The 14,648-nt window shown below is 38.4% G+C and overlaps 1 protein-coding gene across 1 annotated transcript; it reads left to right on the forward strand.

Annotated features, from left to right (window-relative positions):
* Window positions 1-3,159: 3,159 nt before the first annotated feature.
* On the forward strand, window positions 3,160-10,039 carry LOC107694915 (transcriptional activator GLI3-like; the record flags this gene model as incomplete). Its single annotated transcript, XM_016494630.1, has 5 exons — window positions 3,160-3,309; window positions 3,472-3,636; window positions 4,126-4,419; window positions 6,222-6,618; window positions 7,481-10,039. Coding segments are annotated over 5 exons (3,318 nt in total), but the record flags the coding sequence as incomplete, so codon positions are not given.
* Between the last annotated feature and the right edge of the window lie 4,609 nt (window positions 10,040-14,648).

Below are 14,648 nucleotides of genomic sequence, written 5' to 3' on the forward strand. Positions count from 1 at the left end.
ATTAGCTCCACAGGAAACACTCAACATCTAACCACTCACAAGCTGTAGTAAGATACTGTGCAGATCTTAAACAATGTCAAGATATGATACAGTCCATTATACTGTAAATTAAGTAGATTTAATATGGTGTTCATTGTGTGTTATAAATAATCATACTCTTAAACTTATAACCACAAATACGTAAGTATTATGATGTATTATAATTGTTGTTATGATTATTCATGAGTTGATATATTATAAGTTTTTTTATAATGCATTATGCATTCATTATAATGCCTTAAGAATACCCTTATAATGTATTATAAATACGGGCTTCGTAGAAAGTGTTACCGACATTTTATCTAATTTAATAATACTTTCATCTACATAAGAAAAAATAAAACATATTTTCTAAAAAAAATGCAAAGACATCTGTTGTGCTTATAGAAGTGGGAATCTTGTCAGTCTCATTACACTCGTTTAAATGGCTAAAAATACATTTTTATTGGTCATAATGTCTGGAGAGAAACAGCGCAGACATTGGACAAAGATGAAACTTTGCAGTGCGTGTGTCGACTGCAGTGTACGCACACTATTGAGTGGAGTATACTTTAAAAGGCTATGCCTTTGGCTGTATACATGCTAAGCATGTCAAAACAGAAATATACATTGGCCTTATAAAGTAGTTCTATACACCATGTTTTATGGGTGAAAATAATTAGATGTTAATACAAACTGAAATCTGGACAGTTGCTTTCAATTAAGGACATTCTCATGGTGATCATTTGCCGTAAAATCAACCGACGTGATTGAAGTTTGACTTTTCGTTTAAAAGGAAGGTTTGAATGACAGTCCGACTTCGAATTCTAGTGATGCAGAAGTGCAAAAATAGAGTGTGTGCATACACATTCACTCGCGCACACACAAATGTGTATGTTCCTCACCCAAACTCTGTGAAAGTTTGGCTGCAACTGCAGCGAGGTGACAGGGAGGACTGTGATGCAGGCCGCCTTTGTGTCATGAAGAGGAATAGAGGATGAGCTCTGCTCTCTGTCTCTGCTGCCACCTCTCACTCTTTTTTAGAAGCTGTTTTACTCTGCCTTTTCTTGGCCTTCCTGCGGTCACTCTGGTCTGTCCCCTCTTCTGCTCTGTATGTGAGGGAAGTCAACTCACTGACTGTCTTTCTTTTTCTGTTTTGTCTTTGTCTTTTGGCTTGTCTGTCTGTCTTTCTCTCGTATATTCTTCCCTGTCTTCCATCCAAGAGTTTCTGTCTCTTGCGGAGATGCTCCATTGCTTTGGAATTCATTAATCCTGCTCACTTATGTTCAGGATATTGTGTCTGTCCCTTTGAAATCAAATGGCTTCAGGACAGGAAAAGCACTCATAAGTGCTGCACACTGTTGTCTTTGTGTGGATGCCAGATGTTGACTTCATCTGCTCAGTTTGCATGAAAATGTGTGTTTTTCTCTTCACAACTCCCTCACTGTGTGTGTGTGTGTGTGTGTGTGTGTGTGTCTGTGTGTGTGTGTGTGTGTGTGTGTGTGTCTGTGTGTGTGTGTGTGTGTGTGTGTGTGTCTGTGTGTGTGTGTGTGTGTGTGTGTGTGTATGTGTGTGTGTTACAAAGATGGCCAGACAAAAAAAAAAAAAAGGTTATATAGAAAAAATGAGAAGGACCTAAGCAGAGACAGCATGTTGAGAGAAAGATAGGAGAAACGCAACAGGGAACTAACTGATGGCTTGAAGGAGAGAAAAATGGCAAATGAAAGAGAGGAAGTATTGGGGTTTGGTTAAGCCAGAGGTGAAAATATCAACAAGAGGTGTGAATAGAGGTGCTATAGGCTGCAGGTGGAAAGCTCTGGCATTAGAGATGCTTTCACTAATCTTTCAACATCTTTCACCCCGAAATGTATCCCCCATTCCTGCTCCACCCCTCCTGAAGCCTTAGACTGAAAATTGCCACAGTAGCACAACTGTCAGCACTTGTCATGACAAGGCCAAAGGCCTATAGTGATGGGAGGTGACAGGGTTTTATTTGAAATCCCGTTTAAATCAGACACTGAGACTCACAAAGCATGCTCACTCACAGCAGACTGAGCATACTGAGCAGATAGAGAGAGAGAGAGAGAGAGAGAAGAAAGAGAAGAAAATGAAATTGAAAGATGACAAATGAGAAAGAATAACGGTGTGAGGAGAAGCAGGCAGTTTGTAAAAACAAAAAATGAAAGAAAGAAAGGATCATACACTAACCAGAAAAAAAGAGTTTTATCAATTACTTTTCACAAACATTCAAAGATAAATACTCAATAATAGAAATGTTTTCCAATAAAATAAAGTCATTTAAAGTAAGTGTTCAGAACTAAATGATTATAAATCCCATAAAGCCCATTTCCATCACATATATAATCTGGTAAATCACAATGAAATAAAAAGTCAAAATTATGACATACTAAATCCAAATTATGGTCAAATTTCTTTGCCTTGTTTTATAATCAGCCTTTTATCATACGATTTAGATTTTTTTTTTGTCATCGATAATTATGTAATAATTATGATTTAGTGTATCATGATTTTGACTTCTGACTATTTTGGACTTTTTATGTTACCATTTCAATTTTTTTATCTCGTAAGTATGACTTAGTATGCTATAATTTCAGATTTTTGTCATAATTATTTTTTATCAAAGCATGATTTTTTTTTTATTATGTGGCAGACATTGGTTTCTATACAAACTGCATGTAAAGCCTGACAAAATACAGATTGAAGATAAAGACAGGCTTCTTTTGATTTTAAACAGGCATTTCAATGTTGATCCAGATGGTTCTGTAAGTTCCCTTAAAGACTGCTGCTGCTGACCAGTAGACAAGACACTTTAACTTTGGACATCCTCCTTAGTGTAAACCCTGGTTTTATAATGTTGAATTTCTTCCATAAGTTCAGATATTACATAGATATTATTAATGTGTTAATGTCTGGGGTGAAACATTAAGCTACAGTAGACTTGCAGTGCTTGCTGTGGTTAAGCAGTTGATGAGCAGTTGTTTAAGGCTCAATTTTGTGATCCTGAGGCCCTCTAGTGGCACAATAATGCCATTGCATATTTCACATACAAAGTAGAATTGTCTTCTGCCATATATCATGTTATTCATTAACATGAACTTTGACCTTCTCTTCCTCTCATAGCACATAAATAATGATCACATCCATGGAGAAAAGAAGGAGTTTGTGTGTCGCTGGGAAGAATGTTCAAGAGAGCAGAAACCCTTTAAAGCCCAGTACATGCTGGTAGTGCACATGCGCAGACATACAGGAGAGAAGCCTCATAAATGCACGGTGAGAATTATATTAAATACATATGGTATTTTTTGTTTTCAGACATTAATTTCAGTAGGTAGGACAACTTTTGATGTGGGCTTACCTGAGAACCTACCTGTTTCAACAGTCTTGGTCTGTCTAGAGCAAATCAATATAACTGTGTGTCCTTTTCTCTCTCAGTTTGAAGGCTGTTCAAAGGCCTACTCCAGACTGGAGAACCTGAAGACACATTTGCGCTCACACACAGGAGAGAAACCCTATGTGTGTGAACATGAAGGCTGCAACAAAGCCTTTTCCAATGCATCAGACCGAGCCAAACACCAGAATCGCACACACTCCAATGAGGTAATTCACATACATGAATATACCAAGTATTAAACAATGTACTTTGCTTCTAACACTCTCAGGTTTGGACAAGAAGAAATTATAGTCATGAAATCAAAACTGACCATATTTACTTTATTATTACATGGTCCTGGTCTTATCGTGAACGATTCAACTGTGCACATTACTGTAACAGGAAAAACAATACCTTTAGTAAGGTAAAATTTTCTTCCAAAATCTGATGACCTGCTCCAACTCTAGATCTTTCCATTTTGGCTGACATCAACAAGCTGTTTTGATTTTCAGCCCTTTCAACTTCCTGTCATATAGCAATCATGTCCAGCTAGCTCTTTCCTAATTTTATTGTTGAATATTATTTTCACTCAGAATACATCAAATGTTTAAATTGGATTGGAACTACCATTCATGTTGACTTTAAGTTGTTAAAAAAGTTAGCAGACATTTATTTCTATAACATGCCAATGCTCCCTCTCTTTTTATTTTTCTCAGAAACCCTATGTGTGTAAAATCCCTGGTTGCATTAAACGATACACTGATCCCAGCTCTTTACGGAAACATGTTAAGACTGTACATGGTCCCGAAGCACATGTTACCAAGAAACAGTGTGGAGATACATACCCACGTCCCCCACCTCAGCCCCGAGAACCTGGAGGAAATGGACAAGGTCAGTCACCGGGACAACTGCCTCTCAGAGCGATCACTGACCAAAGGGAGTATAATCATGCTACCTCGAAACAAGATGAATATCTACAAGTAAAGTCAATCAAAACAGAGAAGCCCATGGTAAGCCTCCTTCCATTTTAAACAAACAAACAGAAATTTAAACAAATGAAAACCAAAAAATGATGGTTTGCTATGCTAAAGTTTCAACTCCATAAATAACTACAGGTGCATCTCAATAAATTAGAATGTCGTGGAAAAGTTAATTTATTTCAGTAATTCAACTCAACCTCCATACCACGCCGAATTTAGGCAGTAATTAAAGCAAAAGGAGCCCCTACCAAGTATTGAGTACATCTACAGTAAATTAATATACTTTCCAGAAGGCCAACAATTCACTTAAAATGTTTGAAGTACTTATGAAGTATTCTAATTTGTTGAGATAGTGAATTGGTGGGTTTTTGTTAAATGTGAGCCAAAATCATCACAATTAAAAGAACCAAAGACTTAAACTACTTCAGTCTGTGTGCATTGAATTTATTTAATACACGAGTTTCACAATTTGAGTTGAATTACTGAAATAAATTAACTTCCATGACATTCTAATTTATTGAGATGCACCTGTAAACTTAAAAAAAAAAAAAAAACCTTTTATGTCTTTTGTCTTACTAATGTTTACCCTTTCCTTTCCTGGTTTCATAACTGCTCAGCTAATACTTGCTTACAGCCAGCTACAGCTACATGCACATTCAAATTAATAACTGAATCTTTTTTGTCCACTACCACATGCATTACTTTTCCTCTCTTACTAAGGACAGTGGGTGATAAGGTGAGAATGGTCATGTCATTATAGGTCTGATCTTTTCTCTTTTCACTGCTCATTCTGTCCTTTCAATTCTGGGCCATTTGGAACAATTATTCAGTCAATGGTCAACAGCATCATGGCATCTCTTACATTATTATTAGTAATGTTTTTATTTGTATCATGGTGCATCCTTTTTGTCACAATATTGTTGACTATGGTCACATGAGTATTATATCAGCTTGCATGATAAAGCTACTACTAGTAACTGTATGTGTATTCGGCTCGGCAACTTGGTTTTAAATCAGTGAACTGTGCCTGCACTTGTGGTTTCATTGTGTTCCGGTTCATTCTTTAGGTCTATGTTCAGAAACAGCTCATTGTAATCACGATCAAGAAAAATACAAGCTTTCTTGCACCACTACTAACAAGACATCTCATTCTTTAGCGGCCATTATCCATTTGCAACACAGACAACAACCTAATTTGGACCCAACAACTCTAAAAGGAGACCGTTGTCCATGTGGCCTGTTTTCTTAAAATGGGTCAAACAAGCTTACCTCTGCTCCCACTGTTGGTTATTTAGTTCTGGTATTGCCAGCTGCTGAGCAAATGAAAACCGGTTTCTCACACTTCTGTGATTTACTTTAGCTTACATTCTGTGTAAAAGCGGAGATGAACGTTATTCAAAGAGTGTTTTTATGTAGACAGCAAAATTTACTGTGTACAACTGTGTAAAAGTTATTGCTCTCATTAACAACATATACAGTACTCTTACAGAGATACACAGTCTTGCAGAATTTAGCTCCAATCCTAATCAAACACCTGAACCAGATAATCAAGGTATTCAAGATAGTTTGACAATTACAGGTAGGTGTGTTCAAGCAGGTTGGAAATAAACATTGGAGGACAGTGGGTTTCAGACCTCGGTTCTATTAGGTGTTATTATATGCCAAAATTTTAGAAATTTTGTCAACATGGCATTTCACTCTCCTCATTGCATTCATCCATTTCACCTGTAAAAAATGTGCCAGAAGATCAGGATTGTTATTTTTAAATAATTATAAATAAATATTTTAAATAAAATTTTAAATAAATGTTTTCTCCTCTCTTCCCCTTTTAGACGTCTGAGCCAAGCACTGGCAGTCAGTCTTCATGCAGCAGTGACCAGTCCACCAGCGGCCCCCATATCGGCCGTGGAGTCCAGCTTGCTGTGAACAGCATTGGGCTTGCGGGGGAGGAGGCAGTTCTTGAGGACCAGGAAAATGAAGAGGAGGATGAGGAAGGAGAGGGAGAGGAAGACGATTCCCCCATAATGGACTCTACAGTATCCACTGCAACAACCACGGTGGCAACACTAGCTTTGCAGACTCGCCGAAGTGTAGGACGGCCCCTACGCTGGATGGAGCATGTTAAGATGGAGAGGTTAAGGCAGGTGAATGGAGCTGTGCCTAGGCTAGGCCATATGTCACCAACAATGCCCCCTAAAGGCCAGGCCCTGCCTGCCCTCACAGGAAAGGGTAAGTCTGAGGGTGTACTCACACCAGGCAATCTGAACCGTACCCGAGCACGTTTGACCCCCAATGTTCAGTTCATTTGACTGGTGTTCCCTGGCCCGCTTGTAGAGGTGGGCTCAGGCACGGTTCATATATTATGAGCACTAACAATGCCAGATTACGGAACTCGAGACACATGACGTCAATTGTGCAACTGTTCCATTTAACCAATATCTCTCAACCAATCTACCAACCAAGATCTATTAAACAACATATTATGCATGTGAGTGGACCATGTGTCACCGCACCCCAATTGGCTCAAAATAATAAGCCACAGACTTTACATTACGATGGATTCTGTGATGCTGAGTGAGAGCACTTTTGATCCTGTTTTCTTTAAAACAGTCACATCATAAAGACGTGCTCAGGCCCGGAAAGTGCAATATGAATGTGCAATATGAATGCAGGCTAGCAGGGGAGTGGGGAGGGGGTACAATCGTGTTTGGGCATGGTACAAAGCACCCGTGCCTAGTGCAAGTACATCCTTACTTTCAGAGCTTTCTCAATATACTGATCTCTACACATTTAAAGGGTTAGGTCACCCAAGCATGAAAATTAAGTCATCATTTACTCACCCTGGTGTTGTTTAAATGCTGTGTTGCCTTCTTTCTTTTTCGGACCATAAAAGGAGAAATCAGGACCATTTTGAGAAATCAAGATTAGTAAAACTTGACACAAAATACAATCCATGTACTTTATTTCTTCATTTTTCATTTCATTTAGTTTCATTTTTGGATGAACTTACCCATTAATGCCTAATTATGACTATAATGGCATCATAATGATAACATTAACCTCTCCTAATAAGAGTATCTCTCATTATTAGGTTCATGCCTTGGTAGGAGTAGTTCTGTGGGGGTTCCCCAGCCTCCTCCACGTCCTGAGCCGTCCAACACAGAGCTGACAGTGCTGAATTTGCTGCATGAGCGCCGGGACAGCAGTGGCAGCAACACCAGCTCGGCCTACCTGAGCAGCAGTCGTCGATCCTCTGGCATCTCCCCCTGCTTCTCCAGCCGCCGTTCTAGCCAGGCCTCGCAGTCTGAGCACAGCCACCATCGGCGTATTCACAATCTCAGTGCCACTGACTCTTATGACCCTATCTCCACTGATGCCTCTCGACGCTCCAGTGAAGCCAGCCAATGTGGAGGTGGAGGAAGTTCAGGTGGGATGGTGTACGGTGGATGTGGAAGTATCAGAGTAAGTGGGATGCGGGCAAGAGGTGTTCTGAACCTCACTCCGGCTCAACACTATCACCTGAAGGCCAAGTATGCCGCTGCTACAGGTGGGCCTCCTCCCACACCCTTGCCAAACATGGAGCGCATGAGCCTAAAGACTCATCTGGCTTTGATGGAAGATAAACAGAACATGGGCCAACTTACACTACCACCACTGGTCAGGCCACGTCGCTGTAGTGATGGTACACATAACTTACATGGCAGTCAAGCAGTATATCAACAAAGGGGACTGTATCCTGTTGAAGGTCCAGGGAATAATGATCGAAGAGCCAGTGACCCTGTGCGTACACGGGATACTAGTGCTTTTGGCTTGCCACAGTTACAGCGTTTCAGCAGTTTAAACAACATGAATTTATTACCCCATATTGCTGGTAATCATTATTTAGATGGAGAAGATAACAGTCTGAGCTTACAGAACTACATCTTTCAGAGGAGTCTACACTCGCCTTGCCCTCCCAGCATTATGGAGCAATCAGCACTTGAGGACTTGGCAGTAGACCAAGATGGTCTTCTATTACATGTTGATGAAGACATTCTGCCGGATGACTTGGTACAGTATCTTCATTCCCAAGATCAAGAATCAGATCACAGCCAAGACAACTATAGCAGTGATTCCAGTCCCCATAGATCCAGTTTTGACCAGGGTACTGCAGATGTCCATAACTTCCTCAACCCACAACAGCAACAGGAGGAGTCAGAAGGGGAAAGCAATAGTAAAGATGTAATGCCCATCCAGTGTATTGAAGTGACCTCTGGTAGTGCTGATGTTTCTCCTCCCAGGCAGCAGTTTCAGAGGTGCGGAAGATGGTCAGACCAGAATGGCATAGTGAGCAACGCCTTTGGTCGCTTTGGAAACATGGTTGTGCAGCAACAAATGCATACAGAGTTCATGGATCAACACTCAACTCGTTGTAGAGATGGTGTCCAACACATGGCAGGTATGAACTACAGGTGCATACATCCAGAGCAACATCAACAAATTGCAAAGCCATACCAACAACAGTCCAGGACGAATCCAGGCATTAAGACAGAGTCTTCTTCAACCTCCAAACTGGATTCAAGGCGCAACAACTTTGGTCGACCAGATTTCTCTCATATCTTTTTGGGTCCCCTCCGTCCTAGCTGTACCCAGCAGACAACTATATCCCAAACTAACCTCGTACTAAATCAAACAATGACACATCAAATCAGCAGCAACCTTTTGTTGCAAAGTCCAGCTAACTGCAGCTTGTCTCCGGCAACACTACTGCCTCACCAGGCCCAACCTCCTATGACTCACCCACCTGTCAATAGTGGCAATAGAAGCTTAAATCACACACAACCCTACTTCATTCAGCAGCATATCAACGGTCATAATGCACATTCATGCCAGCAGCAAAGCTTGAGAAATGGAACCAATCACTCTCTTGCAAATCAGGTTTCAGGACTGAAGCTTGAGGCAGATGATCGCCTTCATACCAACACTTGCTCTTCTATCCAGCGACAAAAGCCTGTGTTTATTGCTGAGTGTTTTGACACATCCAAAACGTCATCTTCTCATGACATAGCACAGTCAGGTCTAATGGAGTGCTTGACAGCTAAGACAGAAACACCTTCTGAGGTCCTTCTGTCCCCTGGGGTTGATCAGGTGACCAGTACAGTAGAAGAAAGCCCAGGTGTCTTAGATAATGTTGGTTTAGATATTTGTTCCATCCTTGAGGATGGTTATGAGCAGGGTAGTGTGGTGTCTGACATAATCAGTCCCAGTTTTTTCCAGGGTCTGTCTAGAACTTCCTCTCGGCTGACTACTCCTCCTGTTTCAGCTCCATTTCATCCAGGAACTAACAACATGGCTATCGGTGACATGAGCTCCCTCCTCACCACCCTTGCAGAAGAAAGCAAATTTCTGGCTATTTTGCAGTAATCTGTGCACTCCCCCTCATTTAACAGACTTATGTATGTAATGTAAAGATGTGGGATGAGAAAGAAAGTTATTGCTTTATACTTATTAAAATAGATTATTAGGTGATGATGACAAAGAGTTGGTACACAATCTTAAACCTGTCTCATCTTCCTAGAGGCATTGACCAATAGAACCATTCCATTTCTGGAATAGAGGCTATTTTAAAAACCCTTCTTTTATATTGTTATATGACGATTACAGATGGAGATACGGGTCTTCTTTTTATCACATTGAAACAGTATTCTCTGTGTTGGTGATATTTCTATGTTTTGTTGTACATTGTTGCTACAAGTGCATGATAATTTCCTTATTAAGTGTACACAGTATTCACTAAACTGAGTAGGTTAACTAATTGTATTATGTATCTTTACTTTTGAGTGCATTGCATACTACAAAGATGGTGTGAATATGCACAGACTTTAACTATCATAAGGTCAAAACAGGGTCGAATATCACTCTTAACAGGCCCAAGTGTCGTATTTTGATTAAAATGTCTAAATGTCTCTTAAGTGTCTTATATCAACAATGTTGCAGTGATTATACAAGTCTTACCAAATGTTGCTGACCAATTTTTCCCAACATGGCAAGTAAGAGGAACCACTTTGTTGTGCAAGGGTATGATAAGTGTAGAGCAAAATGCTAGAGCTGATCATTTAATATCTTGATTATATTTACTGTATCCTTGTAAATAAATGTTAATATTTTTCTTCATTTTTTATATTGCAAAAATTTACATGTTGCATAATTTTGATCATATTGTTAGTGACTGGTGCTGATGCATTACATGACAAAAAAAGCATTGTGGTCATTTGAGTCAATCTCAACATGTTGCTCATTGCACAAATATATATTTTTTTTTTATTTGTGGCCAAAATGTGTTGAAGCAATGGTATCAAGTCATGTTTAAATTTATCCAAATATACCAGTAATTTTATTTGTTATCTTGTTTATATCAGCCAGTTGTGTGCTGTTTTTGTCACAGCAGTGCAGCCTGTCTTTGCTTGTCTATAAAAACCTCTACTTTCACCATTTCTGAATAAGGACAATTATAAACACCAAGACACTTCAAGCTCCACTTCAAGAGCTAAGAGACTTTTTAGCAGTATTAAAACTAGCCTGCAGTTTCTACCTGCATATGTACAGTTTTTAAATGTTATAATAATAATTAGGTTCTGTTTGATTCTGTATGGTTATTTGAAAATGTTCTGTAGTTGTGTATCAGCATCTTTCTTTAGTTTTGAACATAGAACTGGTATGACATATTCCTCTTTAAAAGGACTAGAGGCTTTGAGCCTAAGGTATGTGCCTTATCAACGCTTGTCCATACAAAAGAGACACTGCCAATTGTTTTTTTTTTTTTTTTTAAGGAATTAAAGAGAAACAAATTTTGTATGGAAAGAGTCTTGTGACTTCACATGTTACATGGAACACCACATTCTGTTGGTTAGCCCAGTGTTTCCCAACCGGGGTGCCGCGGCACCCTGGGGTGCCGTCTGTCGAGAGCAGGGGTGTGCTACTGTACCAAAATTACCCAACTGTAAAATAAAAAAAACACTGAGTGAGCAATAATTTGTGAGATAGCTAGTTATAATGGTAATTAAATAATGTTTACATATGTATAAAAGCCTACATTAAAATCTGTCATATAAATTGGTCTCTTCATTAGAAATTAGCCTACTGATTGCCACCGTTGATGGACAAAATGTTTTAGTAATATTAAAAATATCTGTATGACATTATATTCTGCAGTTCTTCCCTGTTGTACCGAATATCTATACTTTTCAAATTATCATATCGAAGTTAGAAATTCAAATATTGTGACAATTTATTTTGTAGGGTGCCACAAGTTTGTTAAAATTTCCAAAGGGTGCCGCGACTAAAAAAAGGTTGGGAAACACTGGGTTAGCCATTGAGAAATGTTGTTTTTGATAGTTATTACATTTGTTTTTTATGCTTGTAAATACATATTAATTATGACTAGTTAAGAGTTTAGGTGGAATCAGGGGGTCAGAATTAGTATAAGTATTCAAACATGTGATCAAAATAGAATCACGGTGCCTAGCACCCTTAGACTGGGAACAAAGTCTAAATGCTCTTTTTATATATCAGATTACAACAAATGTTTGTATGGTTTTAATAAAAAATAAAATAAAACAAAATAAAAATATGAAATGGTTGTTGTTGCTGGTGAGTATTTGCTATTAATGTACTGTACAAGAAGAGGAAGTTACAGTAAAACACAATATCAGTAGATAATACTAAACAGTGCTTTAATGCAACATATACGATTATCTTCAAAAATTCAAAATGATTATCAACAAAAATGTGCAATCTGTATGCAATATTGATTCTGGCTGTTTATAATGCAATGCTATTTTCTCTGCTCTGAACTGAGTTAATGCTTCGCATCAGTTCCAACATATTCATGTGTTGTGCAATAGATAAAATATGATTCTGAAGAGACTATAGATCACATAAATACGTAAGAAAGCTCATGAAACATTCTTATTTATATGCATACATCACAATGACTCTAGGATGTTTAATGTTTGCATTTGTACACTATCTTGAACTGATACTGCAGAGGAAATTTGAAATCATGTTGTTCTGAAACTTATTATATTTTGGATAGTGTAACTGCAATTTTTTATCACAGGTAAATTCACTGATTAGTGACACTCAGCACCTCACTCCAGTGTCTGGTCTCGTTAACACATAAAGGACTATGCCAGTAGCTTCTACGCTAGTCTCTTTACCTGAGTGTCTGTTCCTGAACTCACCACCTGTTGTTTCTCCAGCGTGTTCTCCTCGTCCTCGTCGCCGTGCCTCTGGTCATCAGCTCCTTCCCGATCTCCTGGTCCTGTAAGATAGAGACTCTCATTATACTCCTCGTCCTCTCGACTCCAGTATCATTACCCAGTCTACCCTCCTGATTTCCTGCTGAGCTCACGATTGTTGTCAAACTCCTACTTACCTGTATCTCTGTGTTCCGAGTGTACTTCTGTAACAATATATATATATACAGTGTGTGTATATATATATATATATATATATATATATATACACAGTATATTCCCTTTTTTTTGTCTTGTCCTCATTAGCGTTGAGAACCTAATAACCTAAGATAAAAGCTTATTCAATATCAGTTAATTAGGTGTACCAAACATTGCCAAACATAGGTGTACCACCATCAGAATTAAATATCAAAAGTAGCCTAATGTTAGTGTACTCTAACTACATACATCATAAACTCATCTGTTTAGACAAGTACCAGATATGGTGTCATGAAATATTTCATGACTGAAATATATATGACTGAATTTGTATTTAAAGTGATGACAATTTAATAAAAACATTCTAAGTTATTAATTATAACTCTTTAATTTCCACAGTTATTCAAACAGCGAGTAAATTATGGAGAAAGCGAGCAAAGAACATTCACATTATGTTATCACTGACTTCAGGCTAGCCAGAGTTTAAGCAGTCAAAACTCCTGTTATAATCAATGAAGCTGTACATACACTGCAGTGGTGGAAAGAGTACTAAGAAATTGTACTTAAGTAAAAGTATTGCTACTTAAGGAATAATTTACTTGAGTACAAGTAAACGTACTGAAAAATAATATGACTCAAGTAAGAGTAAAAAAGTAGTTTGCTGAAAAACTACTGAAGTTACTGCGTTACAAAGCACTTTAGTATTATTTTTCTATTTTTACCCAAAATGAGACGTGAGCATTATGGAGCAGGGTTAACCCTAACCCTAACACTCATGTACTTTAATGTCTGTTTCACAAGTCAGACCCAGGAAATCCCTTATATGGACAAATGCATCAGATATCACTACAGCTGAATAACATGCAGATAGAGATGCTTTGACTGATGAAACGTGGAAGACAATAAACACCCAATTGCAATGCAACGCTAATTGACAGCTTGCATCACAGTAAAGATTTTTATAAAAAATATTTTCTGTCTCGTTCTGTCATAAGAAGCAACATGGAACCACAGACGCTAACTGTTTCGAACACAACTGATGTTATATAGGCCTAGTGATTTTGGAGCAAAACATGAGATTAGTTTCATAAATTGTCATGTTTGACACTATGTTAAAGGGGTCATAGGATGCTACATGCACTTTTTGAAGTTGTTTGAACAAATGTGTGTTGGCAGTGTGTGTACACAACCACCCTATAATGATAAAAATCCACCCAGTGTTTTTTTTTAAATGAGGTCACACAGACAGGCCCCTGCCACGATAGTTTGATTGACAGTAGCGTTTCAGCACAGACTGGACTGGTGTCTTACCTTAGACCCGCCCTGAGTGAGCTGTCATCAGTCCGCCATTGTTTCACCACTGGAGCAGATGTAGACAAGAATGACTCCTAAGCGATTGAGGTGTTCTGTTGTTGGATGTAATAATGAACACAGCAGTCCTCATTTACTCCCGACATCTGAGCCGCTGAACTCGCAGTGGATTATTTGTTTCTGAAGGGAATGCACCCCCCATCTACATAAATGCGCCTATGTTCGCGCGAGCAACTGTTTTATAACTAATTTTGAAAAGTACATTCACGTATAAGATTATGTGGTTGTTTTTAAGAAGGGCAAAAGCAAAGAAGGGTAAATGAGGGTTTAAAAGAAAATAAAGGGTTTAAAACAGTGTGAATTGAAATTTGCCAGTAAAAATTAATGTGGGGTATGGGTAAGGTTGGGATCGTTTGAATTTTTATGAGTCCGATTCTTGTCAATTCTTCATTTTCATTCCAATGAGGTACAAAATAATAATAATAAATAAATAAATAATTTAAAAAAATCTAA

Source organism: Sinocyclocheilus anshuiensis, unplaced genomic scaffold (assembly GCF_001515605.1).
Source record: "Sinocyclocheilus anshuiensis isolate Anshui unplaced genomic scaffold, SAMN03320099.WGS_v1.1 scaffold494, whole genome shotgun sequence".
In the NCBI taxonomy this organism is placed as follows: Eukaryota; Metazoa; Chordata; class Actinopteri; order Cypriniformes; family Cyprinidae; genus Sinocyclocheilus; species Sinocyclocheilus anshuiensis.